Source organism: Chionomys nivalis, chromosome 10 (genome assembly GCF_950005125.1).
Source record: "Chionomys nivalis chromosome 10, mChiNiv1.1, whole genome shotgun sequence".
In the NCBI taxonomy this organism is placed as follows: Eukaryota; Metazoa; Chordata; class Mammalia; order Rodentia; family Cricetidae; genus Chionomys; species Chionomys nivalis.
Genome location: NC_080095.1, coordinates 80,425,983 through 80,451,163, shown reverse-complemented (window position 1 = coordinate 80,451,163; position 25,181 = coordinate 80,425,983). Strand labels below are relative to the sequence as shown.

The window sequence follows — 25,181 nt, the reverse complement described above, 5'->3', positions numbered from 1 at the left end:
TGACATTAGAGATTTTCTAAACCTTTTGTTTTTAATTGTTTCTTATCTTTTGAGATTAATATAATTCCATCATTTTCTCCTTATAAACCCTCTCATATATCCCACCTTGCTCTCTCATTAATTATTGTTCTGTACGATTTGCATATACATATATATTCCTTAACACATGCATGCACCCTGTTCGTTCTGTGTGGTGTTACTCAGGTTTGTTTTCAGGGATGACCGTTTAGCATTAGATGACCAGGTCGTGTGCTCTTCCCTGGGGAGACTGTCTCCCGACCTTAGCTTTCCTCAGTTGTTTGCCCGTAGTTCTTTCAGTGGGGTTCACTGAGTGCTCGTGGACTTTCTCTGGTCCACTTAGAGTTTGGATATTTGAAACTACAACCCTTCTTATTTTCAAACAGTAATATGAACCTAAAGTATGACGTTAATAACTGTTGCTATGCTTTTATTTGATAGATTACATGCAGCAAACTGGAGGTCAGGCACATCTCTTCTTCTGGATGACAGTGGAAGGCTACCGGGTTACAGCTCAGCAGCAGCTAGAGGTTTTATCAAGTCATCAAAGAGATGGGAAACAGCAGACCAACCAAACCAAAGGTCTGCTAAGAGCAGCTGCTGTTGGAATCTATGAACAGTATTTGTCTGAGAAGGTAAGAGTTTATTGTGGTCACTGTTTCTGTCTTAGGCAGTATCATTCATAATACTCAGTGTGGTCCTTACTATTTTGGGCATGGTGGCTTCAGTGACCCCACCTTGGTTAACCCTAAGGATAGCCTTCCTGTGCATTTGTATTCTCATTGTTTAGGAGAGGAATCCAGTTTTATAAAATCAAATTAGGATGTCCAGGTTAATGGAAGTCAAGACTGGTAGTTCCTTCAGATTCAGGTCCATGCTAGACAGAAGTCAGGAGGATAGAGGAGACTGCAGACAGAGTTGTCTAGCTTGCACAGGCCTTCATCTCAGTCCCAGCACTGTTTGAAAAGAAAGGTCAGGTTTTGTATTTCTGCATCTGCCGCATATGTTTTGAAATGAACATTCTAGTAATAGGTTTATCTTTAAGGTTTATTTTGTTCCCATATCACATTGGGACTTTGCCTCCAACATTGGTCACTAAAGTAGATTTAGGATAATGGTAGTCTTTTAGTAGACATTCGGAAGGGTTATCTGGTGTCAAATTAGTCAGTCATGTCATACCTACCTAACTACGATGGCTTGACTATTTACCTTCTGTGAACAGTGTATCCTGTGTGCCTAACACTGTATAACTATGTCTTAAGTAAATCTTTGTTAATCCTTAATAGTGATTTTGAATAACCTTCGATAGAATTATCTCCATTTTTTCCAATTCGGGAGTAATGTATAGTAAGAGCAAATTTGCTCAATAAAAAACAAGAACAAATTTGTCTGCCAGTGCTAGCAAGATGACTCAGCGGGAGAGAGCACTGGCTGTTCTCCAGAAGGTTTGGGTCGATCCCCAGCACCCACAGGGCAGCTCACAATTGTTTGGAACTCCCATTCCAGGTGTACAGCACCCTTTCCTGAACTCTGTGGGCACTAGGAGTACATGTAATACACAAAAGAAATACTTAGACACATAATTAAGCAAGTCTTAAAAAATTCTTTGTTAGTCTTTTGCAACATACAGGATGAACAATACATTGTAGCTCTATTTTAGCTTTCTTAAATACTCAGTGCCATTGGTAAAGCTTCTTGTCTGCTGACTACTTTAAGCGATGTGATCCTGTTCTTAACTTCTCTTATCTCCTGTTTATATTTAGGAATTACAAAGCTCATTATATTTTTCTCTGTTAGGCATCTCCAAGAGTTATTGTTGATGACTATTTAGTAGCAAAATTAGCAGATACTTTGAATCATGAAGATCCAACTCCAGAAATCTTTGATGACATTCAAAGAAAGGTATTCATATTTCATGTTTCTTGAAAAAGTATTTCTGTGTACAGACAAGTTTTTTTTTTTTTGGTAGAATAGTTACTAGAAAGGTACTAGAATTGTAAAAACTCTTAACTGCAGCAATATAAATGACTATTTTATTTCTTTGAATGACCATTTATTTTGGGTTGCTTTGTTTAATATGAAGTAAGAGCCAGATACTTGTCTAAGAATTCAGTAAGTAGATACCTGTATATAAAAAAGCATGCCTCAAAAATTCATCTTAATATGTCTTCATAAATGTATTTGTTTGTTTCTTAGAAAGCACTACTTCCCAGAGCATAAAAATGTCATAATATCACATAACTTTTATTAAGGTAGGAACCTTTTAGTCACTGGAGGGTTCAGAATATCATAGTAGTTATTAAACTATCTTATTATTGACACCTTTTAAGTTATGATATATTATAGAAAAATATCAGTGTAGCCTTGTGATACTTTATGTAGCAAAATCATTAATTAATATGTATTAAGTTTTGAATACCTCAATTATTTCAACAGGTATATGAATTGATGCTGCGGGATGAAAGATTTTATCCTTCCTTCAGGCAGAATGCACTCTATGTGCGGATGTTAGCTGAGCTTGACATGTTAAAAGATCCGAGTTTCAGAGGATCAGACGATGGGGATGGAGGTAAGGTGGTAGCAAATGAATGTGTTTGTGAGTGTGTGTGAGTGTGTTTGTGTGTTGGCATGTTGGTGTGTGTGAGTGTGTTTGTGTGTGTGTGTTGGTGTGTGTGAGTGTTTGTGTGTGTCTCAGTATGCATTCTAATTACCAAAAGAGTGACCTTTTAAACATGATAAAAATTGTTTTTAAACCCAAATGTAAACTGTACTATATTTTAAAGCTTATAAGGGAATATGAGAGTAAGAACTTTTTTAACATGGATCATCCAAAATATTTTTCTTTTGTACTCAGTAACCGTGGGACCAAGTGAGGAGAGCGGGCGCTCTGAAGCTGCCCGCTGTAAAGCCATGTGCAGTGTGAGCTGTTTGCTTCCTCTCCGTGTCTAGAGCTCACACATTGTGGGCACCTTCTTTCAACCTAGAAAACCCCCAGCCATTTCTCCAGCCGCTAACTTCTTTTTAAACGCTGATCCTGAGAGTTACCAGCGTGTTGTAGTGATGTGCACGTGTAAGCGCAGGGCATGCTTAGGTCGGTACATGGTTCTGTGGCTCACTGCTTATGTCAGATAGTTTATTCACTGTAAGCCTCATTTTGTCAGTTGTACTATCCTATCATCATACAGTAATTAAGTCATCATTTTTAAACAAACTTCTCTGTGTGAAAATGTTTTATGAGTTAAAGCACACACCTAAAGGCTGTACAAGTGAACCATGAGGCCTTTGGACATGAGTTCCTAGATCCAGTGATTGTTTTACTGTGATTACATTTGGAAACTTTGTTAAGGAGCAGTTAGCTGTCTAAGATTTGAACGGCTTTCTACTATGTTCTGAATAAATAAGGAATGTAAAGATAAAGTAAATTGGAAAATATAGAACTAATTACATCTTTTGGTTATGACCACTTACTTTTGCATAGACTTTTGGACAAGACGATTCAGTGCGTAATCCACTGGAGTACTCAAGCTATGAGTGTGTAGCTAAGGGAGGGATTCATTTTCTGAGCTGTCACGCTTTGTAGCTCTGGAGAGGAGGAGTGGAGCTGTACAGTTTATCTGTGTTTCTTTGCTGCTGGAAAATGGTAGCTCTTCTGTGAAGTTTGAGAAAGCAGTCTGTCAGCTCACTGTGCTAAAATAACTATTGTAAAGTCTTTATTATTAATTACATCCATTTGAAAATTATCTTAGTAATTTTAAAGTGGGTTTGTTGTGTAACTCGGAATGGAACAAGATAAACTGAGTGATGATCAAGTTACCTAGGTGCTGTATGACTGAAGATACTAATAGAGCTTCTGTGTTCTATGTGGGTAGAATTGGCATGTTAAAACTCACTTTCTAGCCATTCAGTCCAAACCGTGTACTTATTGTCAACATAAATTAGGTTAAGACTGTGAACACACTTCTCTTATGTATCAGTTGTTGATTGACTCCAGATTAAATCACTAATTGTAGTTTGTAATTATATAGTGTGTGTGTTTGTGTGTGCACACACGTGTGCATATGTCACACCTGTGGATGTCGAGAGTATTGCTTGCAGGTCAGTTCTCTCTTTTCACCTGTTGTTCTGGGTTTCTAACTTAGCCGTGGCAGCCATCACCTTCATCTGCTAAGCCGTCTGCTTGCCCATGTTTATGTGTTTGTCTTTTTAGGATAATGCTTCAGTGCTTTCTGATACCTTCATATCTTAACTGATAGATTTTTATACTCAGAAAATAATTTTGAAAGCCAGTTTTAAAATTATAAAATTTTTAAATTATAAAATTGTGTAATCTGCACCATGATTTTAAATGGCTGTCAGCTTTATTGTCTTCTAGCCATGGATTTCAGCCCCTTGGCCTCACATTCTCAGTTGAGCTCCTACCTCTTACATCTCTCTGTACTGTTCCGTAGTTTGGAAACCTTTTTTAGTGACAAGACAAAAGAGATTGCCATGCCACAGAAGGGACAGGAAACAGTCAGTATATTTATTTACTTTAGGAATCATCTGATTATAAACCAAGAATATTTCTAGATGAAATTTCCCATTTTTATTTTTTGTGATCAGAGTTCTGGGGAGCTAAGAAATGTTCTTTGTTTAACAAGTTATTGAGGGTAGAAGGCGATACCAGCTACTCCTCTTAGAACTGCACAAGTAGTGTGGTCTATTTGAAGATTCATCTAACTAATCAAATTTATACATTTACTAAGGCCTGGAAAAGGTATATTAACTTTAAATTGTATATGAGTAGTGTTTTACATAGCAGAGACATCATAACTGAAAGTTTAATTTGCTTAGATACATAGTAAAACCCAAAGGGAAAGAAAACATCATTGTTCTTCATTAGTGTTAATAGTTGCTACTTACTTGCTAATGTTTATTTACATTTTTTGTTCTTATTCTAACACTTGCATTTTCCCCCAAGTAGGCATACAAAGTTGTGAGTCTTGGCATTTTTGTGCTCACTTTTCTCCTGTCTGTTTCTGTCTCTGTCTCTATAAGCACACATCATCAAGCCTAGCTATATACTTCTAACATTCATTACAAAATTATTTTCTCATCATGATTGCTTAACTAAATGGCATTACATGCAATGATCTCATCAACTAGACTGCAATGTTTTTTGCTGAATTTATGAGGAAACAGTGGACAATTAGATATTTTAAAAACCCGTGTGTTTGTATCTCACACTGAAGACTGATACTATTGATATATTTTTAATCCCCAGAAACAGAAGTCAGAAATAATTCTGCAGTTACCTAATGTGCTTTGCTCTAGGTTCTTGCCTTGAAACTGATTCGCATTGCATTAAACAGCATGTGACACACGAGAGACCTGTGAGTGTGTGTGCCGTCGGGTGTGCAGATTTTCATTTCAGCGTTAAATTGGCATGGTAGTTGGAGAGTTGAGGGTCAGGTGTTTAGAAGTGTAAAACAGTTCTGTTTTGTCTCTCTGCTCTTATTGAGCTGTATTACTGACCTTTAGATCTACATAAAGTAACAACTTTGAACTTTTTTGCTGTGTGTTAATCTTTATTTTTCTTTTGTAGAATCTTTTAATGGATCTCCTACAGGAAGTATAAATTTGGTAAGTACTACTTATAGGTACTTTAATTAGTAAAGTAGCTTGAAAATAACGTGGCAGGCTTTTGGTACGCGTAAGAAACGTCAAGCTGCCCTACAGAGTGGAAAGACATTGTGCTTTTAAAGAAATGCTAAGTTTGTAAGACATCGATCTGTACTTCGAGTTTCATCTTTAAGAAATGGTGATTAGATCAGACCTGCATAGCTGCAGTTGAATTTTATAAAGGAACTGATTTCTTTATCCCAAATTGGAGGCAGGGGTATCTCTGTGATCTCAGGGCCAGCCTGGTCTACATAGTTTCATGCCAGCCAGGGCTATATAGTGAGGCCACGTCTTTAAAAGAAAAAAGAAAAGGAATTATTTTTATCATTTTTAAATGCTATATTCATATATTTATTATCCTTAAAGCTTCAAATCACTTTTCTCTCACTTTCAAAAGAAATAGTAAATTGTTAAATAACTTTCAGCTTAGTTACTGTTGTGTTGCTGTAAAGAGACCCTGATCAAGGCAGCTCTTAGAAGAGAACGTAAGTGAGAGCTTGCTTACAGCTTCAGACGGTTAATTCATATGATCATGCAGGGAAATTGTGGCATCAGACAGGCAGACACAGTACTGGAGAAGTGGCTGAGAGCATCCTCTTGATGTGCAGGCGGAGACAGACACTGTACCAGGTCATTTCTTTTTGGGCCATCAACCAGCTCCCAAATCTATGACATTGAAACTAATTAGTTTTGAAATCTCAGCCTAGAGTTTCTGGCTAACTCTTTAAACATAATTTAACCTGTTTGTTTTTATATACCTTTTCCCTCGAGACTTACTGCCTTCTCTTTCCTTCTTTCCTTGCTTTCACTGCTTTTCTCATAGCTGGCTGACAGCAGCTGCCTGCCTGACTTCCCCTGGGCGTGTTCCTCTCTCTCCCTAATTCTCTTCTCTTTGGAGCCTAGATTTCTCCTCCTATTTATGCTGCCCGCCAGCCCCGCCTATCCCTCTCCTGCCTTGCTATTGGCCATTCAGCTCTTTATTAGACCAATAGGTGGCTTAGGCTGGCTAGATGAAACAAATGCAACATATCTTTACATAATTAAACACACATCCTTACATTGTTAAACAAATGCAGTGTAAACAAATGTAACACACCTTTACACAGGTAAAGTAATATTCTGCAGCATGAGCAAATGTCATCTTTACACAGTAAAGTATTCCCAAACAAGAGACTGGGCCTGGTGTGGTATTGGGAAACCTCAAAGCTCACCCAGGTGACAGACTTTCTCCAATAAGACTACACCTGCTACTCCTCCCCAAACAGCTCACCAACTGGGAGCTAAGCATGTAAACACGTGTACCCATGGAGGACATTCTCATTCGGGCTGCCACATATGTATAGAGTGTGCACCAAAACAATTCAAGTTCTTACAAAAAGGGTTTTGTAGTCAAAATTTTCTATCAATTATACCTTATTTAGAGAATTAAGAATGATAGGTTTTTAGCATATAAACTCCCTGGCAATAACTGGTTGAATCTTCCATAACGAACATATTATTTCTCCTGTATATCTGCTCTTGCCATTGGATGATGTGTTTCCTAGAGTACTGTTAGGAAGAGAGTCTAGTACTCTGTGAAATACTCAGCTCATAGTGTAGAGAGGTAAAGGATGACTTTTACTCCTACATTTCTTTCTTTTTTTCTTTTAAATTTTCTAATAAGTTCAGAGGTTTATTGTGACTTGTTTAGAGATCTATTGGAACTATACTGTTCCTTATTTGGAAATAACTTCATTGAGTAAATGTTTTTTTTTCAACATAGAGTATAACTTGCAAAACAGCTGAAGCAAAGCAGCCATAGGCATGCCAGATTCTTTATAACTTCTATAATGCTTTATAAATGTTTCTCTTGTTATATTTCAGAGTGTCATAACGAAAAAGAATTGTTTTTAGAGCATTCAATGTTAGCAATAATTTACATCATATATGTATAAACTTTGCAAACCTTGGAAACTTTTCTCAGTTTGAAATTTTCTAATATTCATATTTATAGTGTTTATACAAATGTTTAAACAGTAATAAAATGTGATTTTTTTTTCTTCATGTCTGAAGTAAATGCTTTTAGGTTTCTCTCTGTGGTTTTGGAGCCTGTCCTGGAACTCACTCTGTGTACCAGGCTGGCCTTGAACTAACAGAGATCCCCAGGCCTCTGCCTCCCAAGTGCCAGGGATTAAAGGCGTGTACCACCACCACTCAACCAGAAATTTTTAGATTTATTTATTTATCATGTATACAGTGTTCTGCTTTTATACATGCCTGCAGGCCAGAAGAGGGCACCAGACCTCATTAGAGATGGTTGTGAACCACCATGTGGTTACTATGAATTGAACTCAGGACCTCTGGAAGAGCAGCCAGTGCTCTTAACCTCTGAGCCATCTTCAGCTCATACATCTTTTAAATTTGGCTTTTGTGTAGCTGGAGTCACTCATATTTACTTTATGATATGAATCAAATTTTAGTGTCTAGCTAAATTTAAAAAATAGGATTATGAACTAAACGTAGTTGTTGATTGTAATATACTGAGCAGTGAAAGCACTTAATGCATTGACTGTTGACATATGACCCTGTTGAGATCAGCAGGTACATGACTGCTGCCACCTCCACCAGAGACGGTGGTGCGCTTGTGTTTGCTGAGCTAACAAAGTTTGTAGTTCTAGCTGGGCACAGTGCTGTCTGCAGACTGTGTCAGCCTGGACAGCAGTCTGTAAAAGCAGTGAAGAGGGAGTAAAAATGTCGAAGTCAAAATTTTGCCATAACATAAAATTAGAAAACAAACGAACAAATGAGCCATTTTCTTTTCCGTGCAAGATGTTTAAGAATGTTAGCTCAGGGATTACTATATAAACTGATGATCTTAGTGTGATATTAATGCGCTTGTTTTAAAATCACAATTTTCTTTTCCCAAACAGTACTTTTTCCAAATTAGATGTGACTCTGGAGTTAATACTGTTTTACCATTTAAAATTTCATAGTCTAGTTGTTATTTACTTATGTATGGCAATTGCAGCAACATTTAGGAGGGTTTTTTTAATCATTTTGTCATATATGTAATATAAAAGAGGATTGTTATTGTTATGCTTTATTTTTGAAAAATTATTTTGTGAATTTCTGTGCTGTTATTGAAAGAACGTATAGTTTTTAAATTACAGGTAGATATTGGATATGTAAATTATTGATTGTGCAATTTCTGTTTAGAAAACATTGTAGTATGAGCCACAGGAACACTTAAAGTATATGTGTTTCACTTCTTTCCTAATATTTTCACTTTTTCTGTGCCCTAACAAAGGTAGAACTGTTATTAATGCATAAATCTTATTAGAGATGAGCTGCAGAGGGGTTTTTGTTGGAGCCAGATAGCAGAGTGCATGCTCCACTGCGAAATACCAAATCCTGTGCCCCAAAGGAAATAGAGTATTGAGATAAGCACCTTGTGCAGAAGGAGTGGGTGGAGAACGGCGGCGTGTCAGGCGGTGGGGGCATCAAAGGAGGAGGACCTTGTAGGCAGGGTCTTCAGAGAGCAGCTTCAGGTTGCCTGGTTTTGTTGTCTCTGTGTGTCCTGTCTGCCTTGGAGATGTGTTTGTGTGGGGGTACAAATGTATGTGACCAAGTGATTTAAAATATGAGTGTCCTAGTTTAATAGTTAAATTAATTGTTGATCAATCAGTAATGATTTTGTTTGTAGCATTATAAATTTTACTAACAAAAGTCTTAGTCTGAACTTACATCCGTTTGCTAAGTAGTCACAATGGCTAATTATTATAATAGTTTTCTAAATACTTTTACATATGTTCTCAATCTCACATACCCTGTGAGGCAGGTGTCTTTACCCTCCTTTTGTGTGAGGTAAAATAAGTTAACTGATTATTTCTCAGTTAATGAAAGTGCTAAGGAATGTATCTGTCTGAAGTATATTTCACCATTAAGAATTCTTATTGTAAAGAGTTCTAATTTTTAATTTTCTTCCTTTATAGTGTCTATAATTGAAACTAAGTTACTGTATGTGGATAAGTAATGAAGAGACTATTGTGATATGTTAAATTGGTTTTTTAGTTTCTTTTTTATTTTGTTTAAATACTGGGTCTTGGGTGTGGCTCTGGCAGGCCTCAGATTCAAGGCTGCAGCCTTAGTCTCCCCATTGCAGGAGCACAGGAGCTTAGCGTTCTTGTCTAGCTCACTCAGAGAAAGGCAGAGTCTGCTGGTCTCAGTGTGTGGCCGTGCACATGGTGTGAAGCACACGCGAGGAGGTAGCAATGGTAGACCTTTGATACAGAATGACTCGTACTTCTCCTGTAAAGCTTATTCCCTAATTTTTTTTCCAGTCTTTGGATGACCTTTCAAATATGTCCTCTGACGATTCTGGCCAGCTTCATGCCTACATTTCCGACACTGGTAAGAGGCCTTGTGCTGCTCCCACTAAAGACGGGTGATTGTACAGTCCTGTTACCTACACATTTAGGATTGCGTTCAGCTTGTCTTGGGAACTTGTTTTCTGATTTTTTTTTTTTTTTAGACAAATTCATTAAGTCCTGTAATGTTTGGTTGCTTGTGTATTTGGATGTTTTTCTTCTCTAAGGTTGCCACATTTGAAAATGGTTACTTTCTAAGCATTTTATTGTTTAAAGTAAATTCCAGAGCCAGTCTTTTCCTCTTTGTACTTGAGTCTTGCTGACAGTCCCTTTCCTAATTCCCACTTCTTTCTCACGGAGCTCTTGGGTCTGTATTTGCTTTCATGCACTCAGGAGTTGGCAGAGATAGTCGGGGCAGGTGGGATTTGTGCGTGTTTTTCATGGAACCTCACAGATGCTCTCGTGGGTTGAGCAGCCTAAGACCTTGTGATAGGTAGTCTTACATGGTGCTGATGGTGTTTTCATGGCAGTTTCTCCCTAGCCTCTCACTGTCCTAGAGTGTAGGAGTGAGTGATTTTCTATACTTGATGAATTATACAGAGATTCATGTCTCAATTAAATTTCATTTAATTTACATTTGAGATTTTGAAAAGAGATTTTGACATGTAATTATAGTTTGAAACATAATGATCTGCATTTTAAAAAATGGCTCTGTTATACTTAATGAAGCGAAGGACTCACTTCTCCTCTTTTTGCTAGATTTCTGGAACAAGTTATCAGTCAGTGGATCCTTCACTTTTTACGTGTAGTGAATACACATTCTACTTTCTTTGGGGATATCACTAGAGAACACATTGTCAATTAAAGTGGAGGTCTGGTTATTTTTCCTTTTAACTTTTAAAGCACTTGTCCCACCTTTTTCTTCCATAAATTTTTAAAGAATTAGAGAAAGTCTTCGTGTTCTTTCTTGGCTTGTCTTCTAATTTTATGGATGTCTTTTCATGCAATAGGCATTTTTATTTCTTAGAAATACTAAATTTTATGTCTAGAAGAGAACATTTGTGCCCATGTCTCTGGTGTTAATATTTTTCTTTTCTTTTTTTTTTTTTTTTGGTTTTTCGAGACAGGGTTTCTCTGTGGTTTTGGAGCCTGTCCTGAAACCAGCTCTTGTAGACCAGGCTGGTCGTCTCGAACTCACAGAGATCCACCTGCCTCTGCCTCCCGAGTGCTGGGATTAAAGGCGTGCGCCATCACCGCCCGGCAATATTTTTCTTTTTAGGCTGTTCTGAGTTTCTTGTTTTATCAGTTATTTATTTTTAACAGTATATCCTTTAAATGCGTGAAAGCATAAAGCAAAACGTTTTTGGTAAATTGCTTTTTCCCTCATTCACACATACAGAACTTCTGGGGAAGTAGTGTCATATTGGGGTTAAGAGCACGGCTCTTGACCAGTTGCCGGGCTCAGACTTCACTCTGTAGCTCCAGTCAGAGGAGCTCCTGTGAGGTCTCTGCTAGAATTTCTTGTCCTGTCAAGTGGAACCTTGACAGAAATGCCTGTCTCATGGGATAGCTATGTGGGTGTATCTAACTACTAGTAATGGCTTATGTGTGACAGGCATCATTTTTGGGTCTTATTTATCTATTTTTCCAACTGGACACTGGTCCATGATCTCATGAGACCTTAGCATAAAACTACAGTTCAATGCCTTGCTGCTCTAGTGCCTTGCTACATGTTCACTGTCTCTTCTGATCTTTGGTGTCTCCTTGTTCTCACTAATTCATAGTTGGTTGTAGTGAGCTGCCTGATTGGCTTCTACACTATCTTTTTCAAACAGCCCTTGAGCACAATTGATAAAGCCAATCCTTGATTGATTTGGCCACTGTGTTTTAAAAAGCCAAATCTTCAGCTTGATGAAAAAGTCATTTATTATTTGATATGCCTAAGTCCGTAAGAGCAAGTTGACGGTATAATGTGAGCATTGTATATTGCTAAAATGCATATGTAGAATGTGATGACCAGAGTATTTCTGTTACTAATATTATCATCAGTATAATTATCATTGGCCAAATAAAATATATTGGTAATATATGTAAAGGTAAGGAAAGACAATTTTAAGTAGGAAGCGCACATTTTAGCATGAGGCTTTGTTCATGTATATTTGGCAATATAGATACCTACTTCTATGATATTAAAATAATTAAGAAGGTATATAGAACTCCTTTGTGAGATTGATTTGAAAGACAGCAAAATATTTAGTCAGCTCTAAAACCTCTCTTTTGTTTTTTTCACAATGGATTATTTTAATCTATCATTATATCAGTCTTAGAGTTTTGGTTAGTATAATAGCCTAAACTGCCACAATGCCTTCCACATATGGCAGTGTTGTGAAACTAGCTGAAGAAGTGTACAGGTACCATGGCCATAAGGAGAAACAAGCCCTTGGGAGTGAAGAAGCAGTGGTGCCCAGCCATACTCCCAGTAGCATAAAGACCATTGTCCTGGTTTGGATGACCTTTTTATGCAATCCGTTTAGGGACAACAGAACTGTGTCCTTCACTCAGTGGCGCAGAGGACAGATTGATGAGATACAAGAACTAGGAAGACTTAGTTTAGATTCATGTATGAAAACTGAGAAATGGAAAGTCGTAGTCGGGAATGGTATCTGATAGCCCTCCAAAGCAAAGCGCCAGTTATGTACCACCATGAGTGTCTGCATCTCACTGTCCTTGTCATCACATACCCCAGCGTCTCGGTCCAGAGAGAGTTAGTGTAGCTGGCCTTCCGAAGTCTTCAGATAGCACACTATCCACAGATGCTCTGTTCTCCTACTTTAAATCATAGAGTGTTCACGTGTGACCCCATTTATTTTGATCATCTCTAGATTGGAAACCCAGTACAATGAAGTGCTATATAAACAACTGATGTACTGTATTGGCTAGAGAATAAGAACAAAGATAAAAAAAAGTCTGTATATACCAGTACAAGCACGTTTAAATTGAAGTATACAGAAGGCCAGCTGTGAAAATCACTTAGAGTGGCAACAACTTTCCTTGTGCCTTCTTTCATAAGCCCAGAGCTCTGAGATGCCGAGCTTGAAAGTGGATTTCAGAAAGCAGCTCCAGAAGGAAACAGGAGCCACAGTAAAGAAAGTTATGTTCTTGAAAAATCAGAAATGACAATCTTAATAGTGCGTAGATATATTGAAAATATTCAGGAGAATAAATCCTAAGGTAAGCATGAAAAGAACCAAGGAGAGAACGTAAAATAAGAAATACAGTGGCTAAAACTGAGACGGATACCCAGTTCAGAACTTGAGGAGAGGGCCAAACTTCCATGTGGGCTGCCGCATGTGGTAGTGCCATGAAAACGGCGGACAGAGGTGTGCAGGTGCCACAGGCCATGAGGAGAAAGGGTGGCTCCGTTGGTAAAGTGCTTGCCACTGAAGCATGAGGGTGGTCAAACCGTAGCAGTACAGCGTGCTCTTGGAAACCTTGCAGGGCAGCTGGAGAGAGGAGTATTCGTGGGTCTTGCTGGTCAGCTAGGTTAGTCAGTTCTGTGAACAGCTCCGGTGAGAGACTGTCTCCAGCAAAAGTAGAGAGACTGAGAAACATATCTGAGGTTGGTCATTAGCTTCTACATGAATGTACACACATGCTGCACTGCTGCAGGTATATACACACTAGACACACATGAGAGGCACTGAAGTTTTGGAGACTTAGAGCCGTGGTTCTCAACCTATGAGTCAGGACCCTTTTGGGTGTTGCATATCAAATATCCTGTATATCATATGTTTACAGTATGATTCATAATAGTATCAAAATTAGTTATGAAGTAGCAACGAAGCAATTTTGTGGTTGGAGGTCAGCACATGATGAGGAACTATATTAAAGGGTTGTAGCATAGGAAGGTGGAGAACCTTACTGAGCTAGAGTCACACAGTAACTCTAGAAAGAGAAGAGCTTGATTTAGCACAAAGTAGAACAGGATTTTCCCTTTAAAGGCTCACTGACATGTGGTATATGGAAAGTCAGTGGGATGAGGGCTTATTTAGTTATTTATTGCTTGCTGCTGTTGCTAACCTTCTAGAATAAACTCCATTTGTGAGTTGGTGAACGTAATTGGTAGTTCTGAGGAAAGAATTACCAGAGGATGAGCCTTACCCTTTGGCTTTTTTGTTGTTCTTTAGTTGGACAGGTTTTAGTGAACTGCAAATGAACAGTAAAGGCTATTGTTATGTTTCCAGGGTTCCTGGTGTATGAAGTTTAGGAGACCCCACTGCTTCAACTCTGAGTAGTACAGTGGCAACATTCTTAATAATGACTAAAAGCTCTCAGGAAGAGCTGCCACAGAGCTGCAGTGGCCGTGGCCGCTGGCATCACTAGACTTTACCTTGTCTTACGCTGTAGTTGTTAGAAGACCGTGAACTTGTGAGCACAGAGCACTGGAATCTGTTTTATCCTCTGATGCCATTCTTTCATCTGTCATTTCAAATTCTTCACTTCATGGTGTCTTTTTTGTTTGTTTTTGTTCTTCATCTTCCTCCTTTTTGTGTCTTTTGTTCCTCTTCATTTTGTTTGAAATGACTAGTATATGCTGACTATGACCCATATGCTGTGGCAGGCGTTTGTAATGATCATGGCAAGACATACGCGCTGTACGCCATCACTGTACACCGGCGCAGCCTAAACACCGAGGAGATGTGGAAAACCTACCGGCGTTACAGTGACTTCCATGACTTCCACATGAGGATCACTGAGCAGGTAATGAGGCTGTGAAGCCTGGGCCTTATACTCTCTGTCGGTTCCGCTTTGGATCTACATTTCTCTAAGAATGTTCACATTGTATAAAGTTGATGAGAGAAAATAAGGTGCTGATATTTTATATAATTGGTATAATTGGTGGCATGGTTTTAAGCAGTGAACCACTAAATCAGATGTAGAAACTTGAACCAGTCTCACTCATTGCGGAGTAACAGCAAAGCACCATGGTCTTGAAACTGGAAAAGTTTGGACATGGATGGAGGCAAGGGGGCTCTCTGTAGATGTGGTGGTTTGCAGAGGGAAGAAGACGGCTAGGACCGTCTGAACACGGTGGTGGGTTTCAGAGCCATAACTTAAAGCCACAGTTACTTTGAATGGTACTTGCACCCAACAGTGTTGCTGAAACCTGGGCACTTTGCTTAAGTTCCTTTGAACCACAGTCTAAAATGAACCTGACATTAACCAAATACTGTTTTAAATTCTTACTAAATTTAATCTTTTTTTGTGGAAGTAACTATAAAGACTTAACGTTGAATGAAAAGAAACTGTTTCTCTTGATTATTTTTGAAAAGCTATTTTTTTCTTCTCCTTAGAACAATACCAGATGAGAGATGGAATAGGAGCTATTTTCCCCATTGAAAATCTTTGGTTGATCAAAATATTAGTTATATAAGTAGTATCAAGTCAATAAAATTAAGATAATGCCTAATTGAATTTTAGATAACATTGTACTGTAGAAATAAGACTTAATATATTTGAAAAAATACGGTTGGTACCATGATAGTCTCATTACAATATTTAGTAGATAGAGCAGGATAAACTAAGAGCTTTGACATTATTAAAAACAAGAGGTTGTTGATCAACTTCTCTATTGGTAATAGGACTGTTTGTAATGCAATAAGTAATTATCTATGTGCATGTCTTTTCATTTATATTTTTCTGTGTTAATAGATCTTTTATGAAGGACTCTCCAACTCCCGTTGGAGAAAAGCTGTTTACTTCTTAAGTGTCAGATCATTGTCTAGAAGCAGGCAGCTCACATAGCTCTTCATGCACTCGAACTACTCAGAAGTGTATAAAAACTTAATGACCGAAAGCAGTTCCACTTAGTGTGCATTGGTGGGAGTTTGGTTTATAGGACATTTTTTTCTGTGGACAGATGATTGTAATTTTTCTCTTAGCACAAGAAAGTAAGTAAGTAAGTAGTGCTTAAAAGTGAAATGATTTTAAAATTTGTTTCATTTTATTTAATTTAATGAGTAATATTTTTTTCTCAATATAAGTAAATGAACTATCATTTTTCTTTAAAGACCTTAATAAATAGTCTTTATGGACAGATCGATAAAAATTAAAAATTTAATGTTATATGCATTTTAAAATGGCTAGAACTGTCCATTCATTTAGTTTTGAAAGATTTATTAAGATTCTCTTATATGCCCGACTCTTCCTAATTCCAGGGAAGCAGTGAAGCCGACAGGCAGCGTCGTTGCTCCAGGAGTATACAGTGCTGTAGACAGCATCATGTCTACATGGGTGCACAAACACTGGTGCCACTGATGTTATTGAAAATTTGTTTTACAACTGAATAAGGGAGTTATGTGTTTGAGAATTAACACATTTTGACTTTTTAAAATGTAACTTCAAAACTGCTTCAACAAATTTTTAGTGGTGTATTAAGAATCTAGACCCAATATGTTTAATGTTAAAAGATAAAATCTTTGAGCTTAGAGTGTCTATGATTTATATTTAGTATAACAGTTCTTTATAGAGGACATTCTAATTTAATATGTGTCAATTTTTACTTGTTTGGACATTTTTCTATTTTTCAAAATAATCCTGTATGTGTTTATAGCTTCTATAAAATTTATTGTCTTTTCTCATGACAGTAATATAGAATACTGATGTCCAGGCAGATAACTTAGAAAGGATTGTGTCCTTAAAATATAGACTTTCTATTTTGTGATGTTAAGTTACTTCTGTTGTTTGTTAGCATTTTAAAGTTTATGGAAAAATTGTTATTTTAATGACTGCTGCCATTTCTGTTCATAAAATACTCAGACTGCGTAAATCACATGCTGGAAATAATTCTACAAGCTGGAAGCCTGAGGTCCAGGGTTGACAGGTTTGGTTTCTGAGGTTTCCAGGTTGTCTCAGACAAGGCCATGGCCTCTCCCAGTGTGTATGCATTCCTAGGGTGTGCTGTCCTCCCCTGAGGATGGCAGAGTCAGCTTTTACTTAACGCTTACTGCAGACTAACTTAATGACCTCACTAAAGGCCTGGTCTTGAACATATGACGTGCAGGGTCCAGAGCCAAGGCCTTCAGCATGTGAACTTGGGGGAACGGTTCAGACCCTTGCACTTTGGTAAGAATTTAGAGTCATATACATAATGATATTTAGGAGGTTATCTATCTTTTAAAATAGCATAGGGTGTTAAGTTCCACAATGTAATTTAAAAAGGGGGGGAGGGTTCATTGATGTACCAGACAGCCTGTTTTACATATTGTATTTTATGAAGACTTATTCTTCTGGCTTATTTATAACCAGATTTGTGAGTTATCATTACTGCACTGTACTTTCAACTTATTGTCCCTATCCGTTTTTTTTTCCTTCTTGATAATGACTGAGGCAAAGGAATTATTTTGCATATATAGTGTGCAGTGAGCGGGTTCATGTTCTCACTCCAAACAGCCATTACATATTTCGCTGTGTCAGTTTGTCAGAATCTTCCAGCTTGAGATGAAAATGATTCTGAACCTCATTCTCTCTCCCTTTCTCTCATCTGCAATAGGAATTAGTTTTCTTTGTTGAAATAATGTAGTTTTTAAAAAAGGATGGTTTTAAAAACTTTGCTTACTTCAGTGTATTTAATATGGAAAGAGGGAAGGGACTGCCTGAAGCTTCAGGTCCTGGCAGTTGGCCGGGCCATTCCTAGTTCAGTCCTGCTCTTAGACCATGTTAACAAGCACTGTACTAAGAGCTTGTGCTTGAGAAGGTGCAGCAGATTGCTGTCGTGGACCACGAAGATGCACCCAAATGTTAAGTCTGTAGCAGCTAGGCTGCCGGATTGCTTTTTCATAGTGTAATTCGTGGTGAGGAAAAATTATTAATGCTTATTATAGTTGTATACAGAGCTGTAATATGGTTGCTGCCTATACTTAATAATTTGTCTTTTCTGCTTTTTAAAAAAATATATTACAGTGATTATTTTATTGTCATTAATATTAGTTTAGTTTTTATGAGATTAACAAGCCATAATGTCATAACTTTGATTTTAAATTTTAAATCTTTAATACTCTGTTCATGAGTCAAATAGTTGCTAAGAAAAGTACTAGCTTTACTATGAAATTGTGAATAATCTGAAAATTAGAATGCCAAACTGAGACTTCATACGGCAAATGCCCATTTTTATTTTTACCCGCCTTTGTTATTCTTTGTTTGATATTCTTTATTATTAAAAAGAGGTTACTATCTTTTTGGCTTTGGGGACAAGATTTTTGTGATGTTTTGTTTAATGTAAGAAAATATAACCTCAAATTATCTGAAGATACATTTGACATGTAGAGAAATTGTTATGTGGAAATCATTTCTCTTAAAAAGAGAACTTCCGAATGTATTTTGTCTTGTAGTTTGAAAATCTGTCGAACATATTGAAACTCCCTGGTAAAAAGACTTTTAACAACATGGACAGAGACTTTTTAGAAAAGAGGAAAAAAGATTTGAATGCCTATTTGCAGGTAAGGCCATTTTCCTGTTTTCCGTAGATTTCATTCACTATGATACAAGCGTGGAGTGGATTTCCTCATTGAGTTAGTTTGGTGTGGCATGTGCTTGGCGTGCTGTGACCCGGGGCTCTGTCTCCAGCCTACTTAGCAGTAAGAACGAAAACACAGCTGAGCTTTTGGCTGTAATAGTGGACTAATAATCGATTTTGAGGAGTGTATCAAATTGACATGTAGTCTTTTAAATAGTTTATTAACTATTTCTATATTTAGTGGTAAACATTTTCTTTTAAACACCAAGACTTGTTTCTTTATGTTTAGATGAGTATTTGTAGCATGTTTTTCAGATGATTGTATGTAGATACATCTGTGCCATACCCAACAGTTAAATGCTCCCAGTTCAATACATAGTAACTTTCACATGACCACAAAAACCTTTACAATCTTTTGTTCTCCAAATAGTTCAAGAGAGAAGTTGAGCTGAATATGCTTCTTGGATCCATCATCTTGGTCGTAAAATTTCCTCATAGGAAACAGCAAAACATATTTTACATGTTACATATTGCACAGGCTGGTAGGATGCCCAGAGATGCATTTTACGCCTGAATACGCAGAACCCAGGTGGAGTTTATCCTAGTTAGTGTCTCAGAAGGATGTCCCCACAGTGCACAGTGTCCCATTGCTCAGCTCATCCTCTTCTGCAGAGGAATCAGCAGACTGCAGCCAACAGATAAGCTCCTGTTTGGGAGCAAGAATTTTTATCTGTTGCCTGTAGCTGTGTTTCTTTCTTTTCTTTTCTTTCCTTTCTCTCCTTCTTTCTTCTCCGTCTTTCCCTCCCTTCTTCCTTCTTTTCTTCCTCCTTCCTTCCATCTTCTTCATAAGCAGGAGACTTGAATAGTTATGGTAGGGACTCATTGGTCATAACCTACATAATTATTATATGGCTCTTTTAGAAAAAAAAATCTTTTAGAAAAAGATTTAGGAAACTCCCCTTAGAATCGAGTGAAATTTAAAAGATAATATACTGAATATTTTGTTTAGCAGCGTTTCCTTCCCTGTCTTCTCTTAAATATTCACCCCTGTGACTAGCTTTGCTGATGACTGTAATTGTTCTTCCCTGTTTTCTGTACTGAAAGGACAGGAAGAGAACTCGAAACTGAACGCATGAATGCTGCGTTTCTAAAACTCTTCTAAACAGTTTGCCTGAAAAATATTCAGTTCTGGTTCTAGTTTTGTTTGCACCGTTGATGGCTTTTCCCAAATGAAGTCCTATAAGTGTTTTTAACGGTGGCTCTACTGTATACGTTTAGCTGATGTGTCACACCTTGTGGTGCAGAACGAACTAGCTAGACTATATTAAGTTCATTAGCATTTGTGGAAGCAGTATTTTGTTTTGTACATTTTAAATAACACTTGAAAGTTTTTATTTATGTATATCATAAAATTTTGGTTTTATTAATGTTAAACTTTAGCATAATTATATAAAAACACAGTTTTCTACCGTGTTTGAATTGTGGAGTCAGAAAATAAAGTATTTTATATTCTTAAATTATCAGGTGGAATTATAAACAGTCTTTTCCCTATCTTACCATCCTGAACTACTTTCTTTTTCCTGTTAGCTACTCTTGACTCCTGAGATGATGAAAGCCTCCCCAGCCTTGGCGCACTGTGTGTTTGATTTCCTTGAGAACAAAGCCTACAGTAAAGGGAAAGGAGATTTTGCTCGCAAGGTAAGCATAGTGTTAAATTTCCTTTTAAGATATTCTTCATGGCTCCTTTTTAAAAAAGAAAAATACAGATTTACACGTTTTAAAATGATAAGATGACAAGTGCATCTAGGCATGTGGGCTTCAGTCCGTTCACTGTTGCCTGGGATATCTGTTAATCCTAAAGATGGAGGAGAAAGACCACCAATCCAAATCATCATAACCACATTAATCAAGCAGTTAATAAAGACAAGTTTGTGTGTATGTGTGTATGGGCTCTCTCTCTCTCTTTCTCTCTCTCTCTCTCTCTAAAAGTGGCGTTCAGGATATCAGCATTGGATGGGAGGAAAACAAGGTTTTTATTGCTCAGGTCTAGAACCTTTCCAAGTGGGAGATTTGGTGGGCAAAATCGGGGGGGGGGGGTACACAGGGAGAACATTAACTTGAAATGAAGACCTGACTACTAGATGGTCATAAGATGGTAATAACAATCCTTTGAAACAAAGATAGGATTGCAAGGTGGTTGGGACAGTTTTGGAAACAGAGATATGGTTGCTGTTTCCCAGAACAGGCAGCACAGAACCATTTGTAGTGAAGGTACAGGTAGGGGGCATGGCCAGTCCTAGTTTGTCTTTGACTATAAAATGGCTTTCAGGCACAGGATGGAGGCAGGCTGGTTTGTGTTACCTCATATACGAGCGCACCTTGCAATCTAGTGGAGCTTAAAAGAAAGAAAAACAAGGGAACAGATTTTAAAAATAGTCCATTAAGGAATGTTTGCCTAAAATAGGCTACAAGCTTTCTATTGTTTTGAGTTGGAAATGTTTTTTTTTGTTTTTTTGTTTGTTTTTTTTTGTTTTGTTTTGTTTTTATTTATTCAATTAATTTATTTATTTAGGAAATGTTTTTTATTGGGAGGAAATGTCTTTTATTTCAATCAACAATGAGTCAAATGTTAACTAGGATTCGTTCTGAAAGTATTTCTATCTGTTGAGTGTTATTATTTAAAGAGTTTTAGTTAGTTTACAATGTGGAACCAGACCTGCTTTTGGATTGTGTATTGTGGTATGTGGTAACAGGTCTTCAGGGTCCTGTCCCGTCTTTGCTAGCAGTCTGCATTGGATTGCGTTTCATTTTGCTACTGTAATTCTCTCAAGAAATAAAGATGTAACTCTTTATTTTAAGCTACTTCATAAGTCAAGCTCTTATTCTGTGTTTAAAGTGTCTTACAGATAACTAGTGGATGGTTACTGTGGATTGTAAGGGTAGACGCAGAAGGGAGCTGTGTGATAACCCTTTGGAAATATTTGGAAGTCTCTCCTTCCAAGTCCTTCCTTGTCATTAAATCAGAAAAGAGGTTAAGGAATTGACACAAAATATTTAGAAATTATAAATAGGAATTCATATGATTAGGTTGTTGGATTTTAAGATCTTAATATGTCTTAGTTAGGGTTTCTATTGCTGTGAAGAGACACCATGCCCATAGCAACTTTAAAAATAAAAATTAAACTGGGCGGTGGTGGCGCACGCCTTTAATCCCAGCACTCGGGAGGCAGAGGCAGGCGGATCTCTGTGAGTTCGAGACCAGCCTGGTCTACAAGAGCTAGTTCCAGGACAGGCTCCAAAACCACAGAGAAATCCTGTCTCGAAAAATAAATAAATAAATAAATAAATAAATAAATAAATAAATAAATAAATAAAAAATTTATTAAAAGATGTTATTTTTCTCATTTTCCATGACGACTACATTTACCCCTTTTTTTCTCCCCTTCTCCTACTCCCCCCCCACACCTTACCCCCACCCAGTCCCCATCAACTCCTCAGAAAGAGTAAGGCCTCCCATGGGGAGTCTACAAAGTCTGGCATACCAAGTTGACACAAGACCAAGACCCTCACCCCTCTATATCAAGGCTGAGCAAGGTATCCCTCCACTGGAATAAATCCCGGTCTCACTGCCAGTGGCCCCACAGTCTGCCCCAGCCTGACACCTGTCACCCATGTTCAGAGGGCCTAGATTGGTTCTGTGCAGGATCCCCGGCTATCAGTCCGGAGTCAGGGAGCTCCCACTTTCGTGTCAGCTGTCTCTGTGGGTTTCCCATCATGATCTTGACCCCTTTGCTCATATATTCCCTCCTCCTTTGCTTTGACTGGACTCTGGAGGCTTTGCCCGTGGCTTACTTAGCTGTGGATCTCTGCATCTGCTCCCATCAATTACTTGATGTAGGTTCTATAATAACAATTAAGGTAGTTATCAATCTGATTACAGGGGAAGGGCAGTTCAGGCACCCTCCCCACTCTTGCTAGGACTCTTAGCTGAGATCATCCTTGTGGATTCTTGGGAGTTTCCCTAGCACCAGATTTCTCCCTAACCCTATAATGGCTCCCTCTATCAAGATATTGCTTTCATTGCTCTCCTTTGTCCCTCCCCCAACTCAACCATCCTGATTCCTCATGTTCTCCTCCCCTCCCCACTCAGGAGCTCTTATCTATTTTCCTTTCCCTGGGATCCATGCTTCTCTCTCAGTGTTGTCCTTGTTGGGTAGCTTCTCAGGCTTTGTGGACTGTAGCCTGGTTATCCATTGCTTTACGTCTGATATCCACTTATGAGTGCATACATACTGTATTTGTCCTTCTGGGTCTGGGCTACCTCACTCAAGATTTTTTTTTTCTTGTTCTATCCACTTGCTCTCAAATTTCAAGATGTCATTACTTTTTTACCACTGAGTAATAATCCATTGTGTAAATGTACCTTTTTTTTTAAATCCATTCTTCAGGTGAGGGGCATCTAGGTTGTTTCCAGGTTCTGGCTATTACCAATAATACTACCGTGAACATAGCTGAGCAGCTGTCGGACCACAGCAACTCTTATAAAGGAAACCGTTTAATTGTGGCTGCCTTAAAGTTTCAGAGGTTTAGTTCATTACCAGCATTCTAAGAAGCATGGCAGCATGCAGGCAGATATGCTGCTGGAGAAAGAGCTAATCGTTCTCCATCTTGGTCCACAGGCAACAGGAAATGAACTATGTGCCACACTGAGCATAGCTTGAACAAATAAGACCTCAAAGCCCACCCCCACAGTGACATACTTCCTCTAAGAAGGCCACACCTATTACAACTAAGCTACACTTCCTAAGGGTGCCATTCTCTTTGGAGGCCATTTTCTTTCATTCTACCCCACAATGGATGCTAACATTCCTAAACTGTGTGTTTTAAAAGTAAATTCCAATATATAGACTTTAAAATAGTATGTATGTGTATGTATATGTATATGCACATGTATGCATGTGCGTAGCTTTATACTTTTTCCCCCAGAGTGGTTGCATTCATTATCCCGCCTTAAATGTTAATAGAGATGTGTTCCAGTCTTCTTTTAGTTATTTTCCTTGTTTTCTGTTTTACAATTATATTAATTTTCACAAAACAATTGGTAAGTCTTCTGAGATAAAAGAATTTTATGTTAAATAAAGACTAAAGACCCTTCTAAGTAGCCATTAAAGAGTCTACAAGCATTTTTGAGAGGGTTTTCACAACTTAAGTATCTTAGAAACTGTTACTTTTGTCCATTTTTTTAAAAAAAATATGTAGAACAACTCATAGAACAAATGCCACCCAGTCTTTCTCTCAGTTTGATGTACCCTTTTATCTGCTGTTTTATTGTAATGTGAGATCATTTTTACCCATAGCAAGAAGTAGCAATTTCAGTCAAAATTCCAGTGTGTGTTGTGTTAGTAGAACAGAGAGCTGAGTAGAGCTGTTGATTGGAAAGTTTGTTCTTGTCTGTTTTCAGAACATTTCAGAATATTTTCTAGTTCTGTTAGTCATGGAGTGGACATTTATGAATTTCTCTGTAGTAAATATTATATTAGAGAGCTACAACTTTCTCTTTAGTTACATGTTTTAACTGTGATACTTGATAGATATTCTCCTAAGGTCCTGTTTTTAGGATTCTGCATGTCAAACTGGACATGGTGGCACAGACCTTAAATACCCAGGACTCAGGAGGCAGAAGCAAGCAGATCACTGAGTTCAGGTCATCGTGGTCTACAGAAAGAGTTCCAGGACAGGCATTGTTTTTTTTTTTTGGTTTTTTGAGACAGGGTTTCTCTGTGGCTTTGGAGCCTGTCCTGGAACTAGCTCTTGTAGACCAGGCTGGTCTCAAACTCACAGAGATCCACCTGCCTCTGCCTCCCAAGTGCTGGGATTAAAGGCGTGTGCCACCACCGCCCGGCTATGCCTGTGTGTTCTTGATTAAGGTTGAATACTCCATAAAGCGTGCACATCAGCCTCAGTCCTACTTTTCTGTGGCTGTGGTAAAAAACCAGGTAAAAGACCAGGACGACTCTCTGGAGCATATGGTGTCAGCACAGAGGCATGGCATCAGGGACAGCTGGGTGCTTGTATCTAGATCTGCAAATAGAAGACAGAACACTGCAGATAGCTTGACTCTGTAGACCTCAGCACCCTACCTCCTTCCAAGTCCATGTTTCTAATCCTTCTCAAACAGTTCCACCACCCGTGGAGCAGTATTCAAATGTATGGGTCTCTCTCACTCAGACCCTCACACTCCACTCTCTGGCCCCCATAGGCTCGTGGCCATACACAGTGCAGAATGCATTCAGTCTTCATATCTTTCACAGTTTCAACTCCATGTCCAAAGTTTCTTCTGAGTCTCAAGGCATTCTTTTAACTGTAAACCCCTGTAAGAATTAAAAAGCCAATATCAAACTTCCAACATGTGATTTCACAGAATATACCTCACCATTCCAAAGGGAGGATCGGAGGAGATGTTGGTCAAAGCTGTCACTGGAGGTTTCTCTCCACCCACCAGCTCCCGAATAACTGCTCTGAGGCTTAATATTAATTGCAAACTGGCCTGTTAGCTCAGGCTTTTTATTAACTAGCTTTTACAACTTAAATTAACCCATTTATATTAGTCTGTATTTTACCTTGAGGCTCAGGGCTTGTTA

The 25,181-nt window shown here is 38.1% G+C and overlaps 1 protein-coding gene across 3 annotated transcripts in view; it reads left to right on the top strand.

The window, feature by feature from the left end:
* The window catches only part of Snx13 (sorting nexin 13), a 100,324-nt gene that overhangs the window by 63,471 nt on the left and 11,672 nt on the right, over nt 1-25,181 (top strand). For 2 of the 3 annotated variants that reach the window (XM_057782297.1, XM_057782299.1), the window contains 8 exons: nt 460-653; nt 1,816-1,920; nt 2,455-2,587; nt 5,603-5,640; nt 9,999-10,068; nt 14,614-14,786; nt 18,416-18,523; nt 20,128-20,238. In XM_057782297.1, the coding sequence (XP_057638280.1) occupies nt 460-653; nt 1,816-1,920; nt 2,455-2,587; nt 5,603-5,640; nt 9,999-10,068; nt 14,614-14,786; nt 18,416-18,523; nt 20,128-20,238 (932 nt within the window). The remainder of the gene's footprint in view (nt 1-459; nt 654-1,815; nt 1,921-2,454; nt 2,588-5,602; nt 5,641-9,998; nt 10,069-14,613; nt 14,787-18,415; nt 18,524-20,127; nt 20,239-25,181) is intronic. The other variant, XM_057782298.1, reaches the window with a different exon arrangement.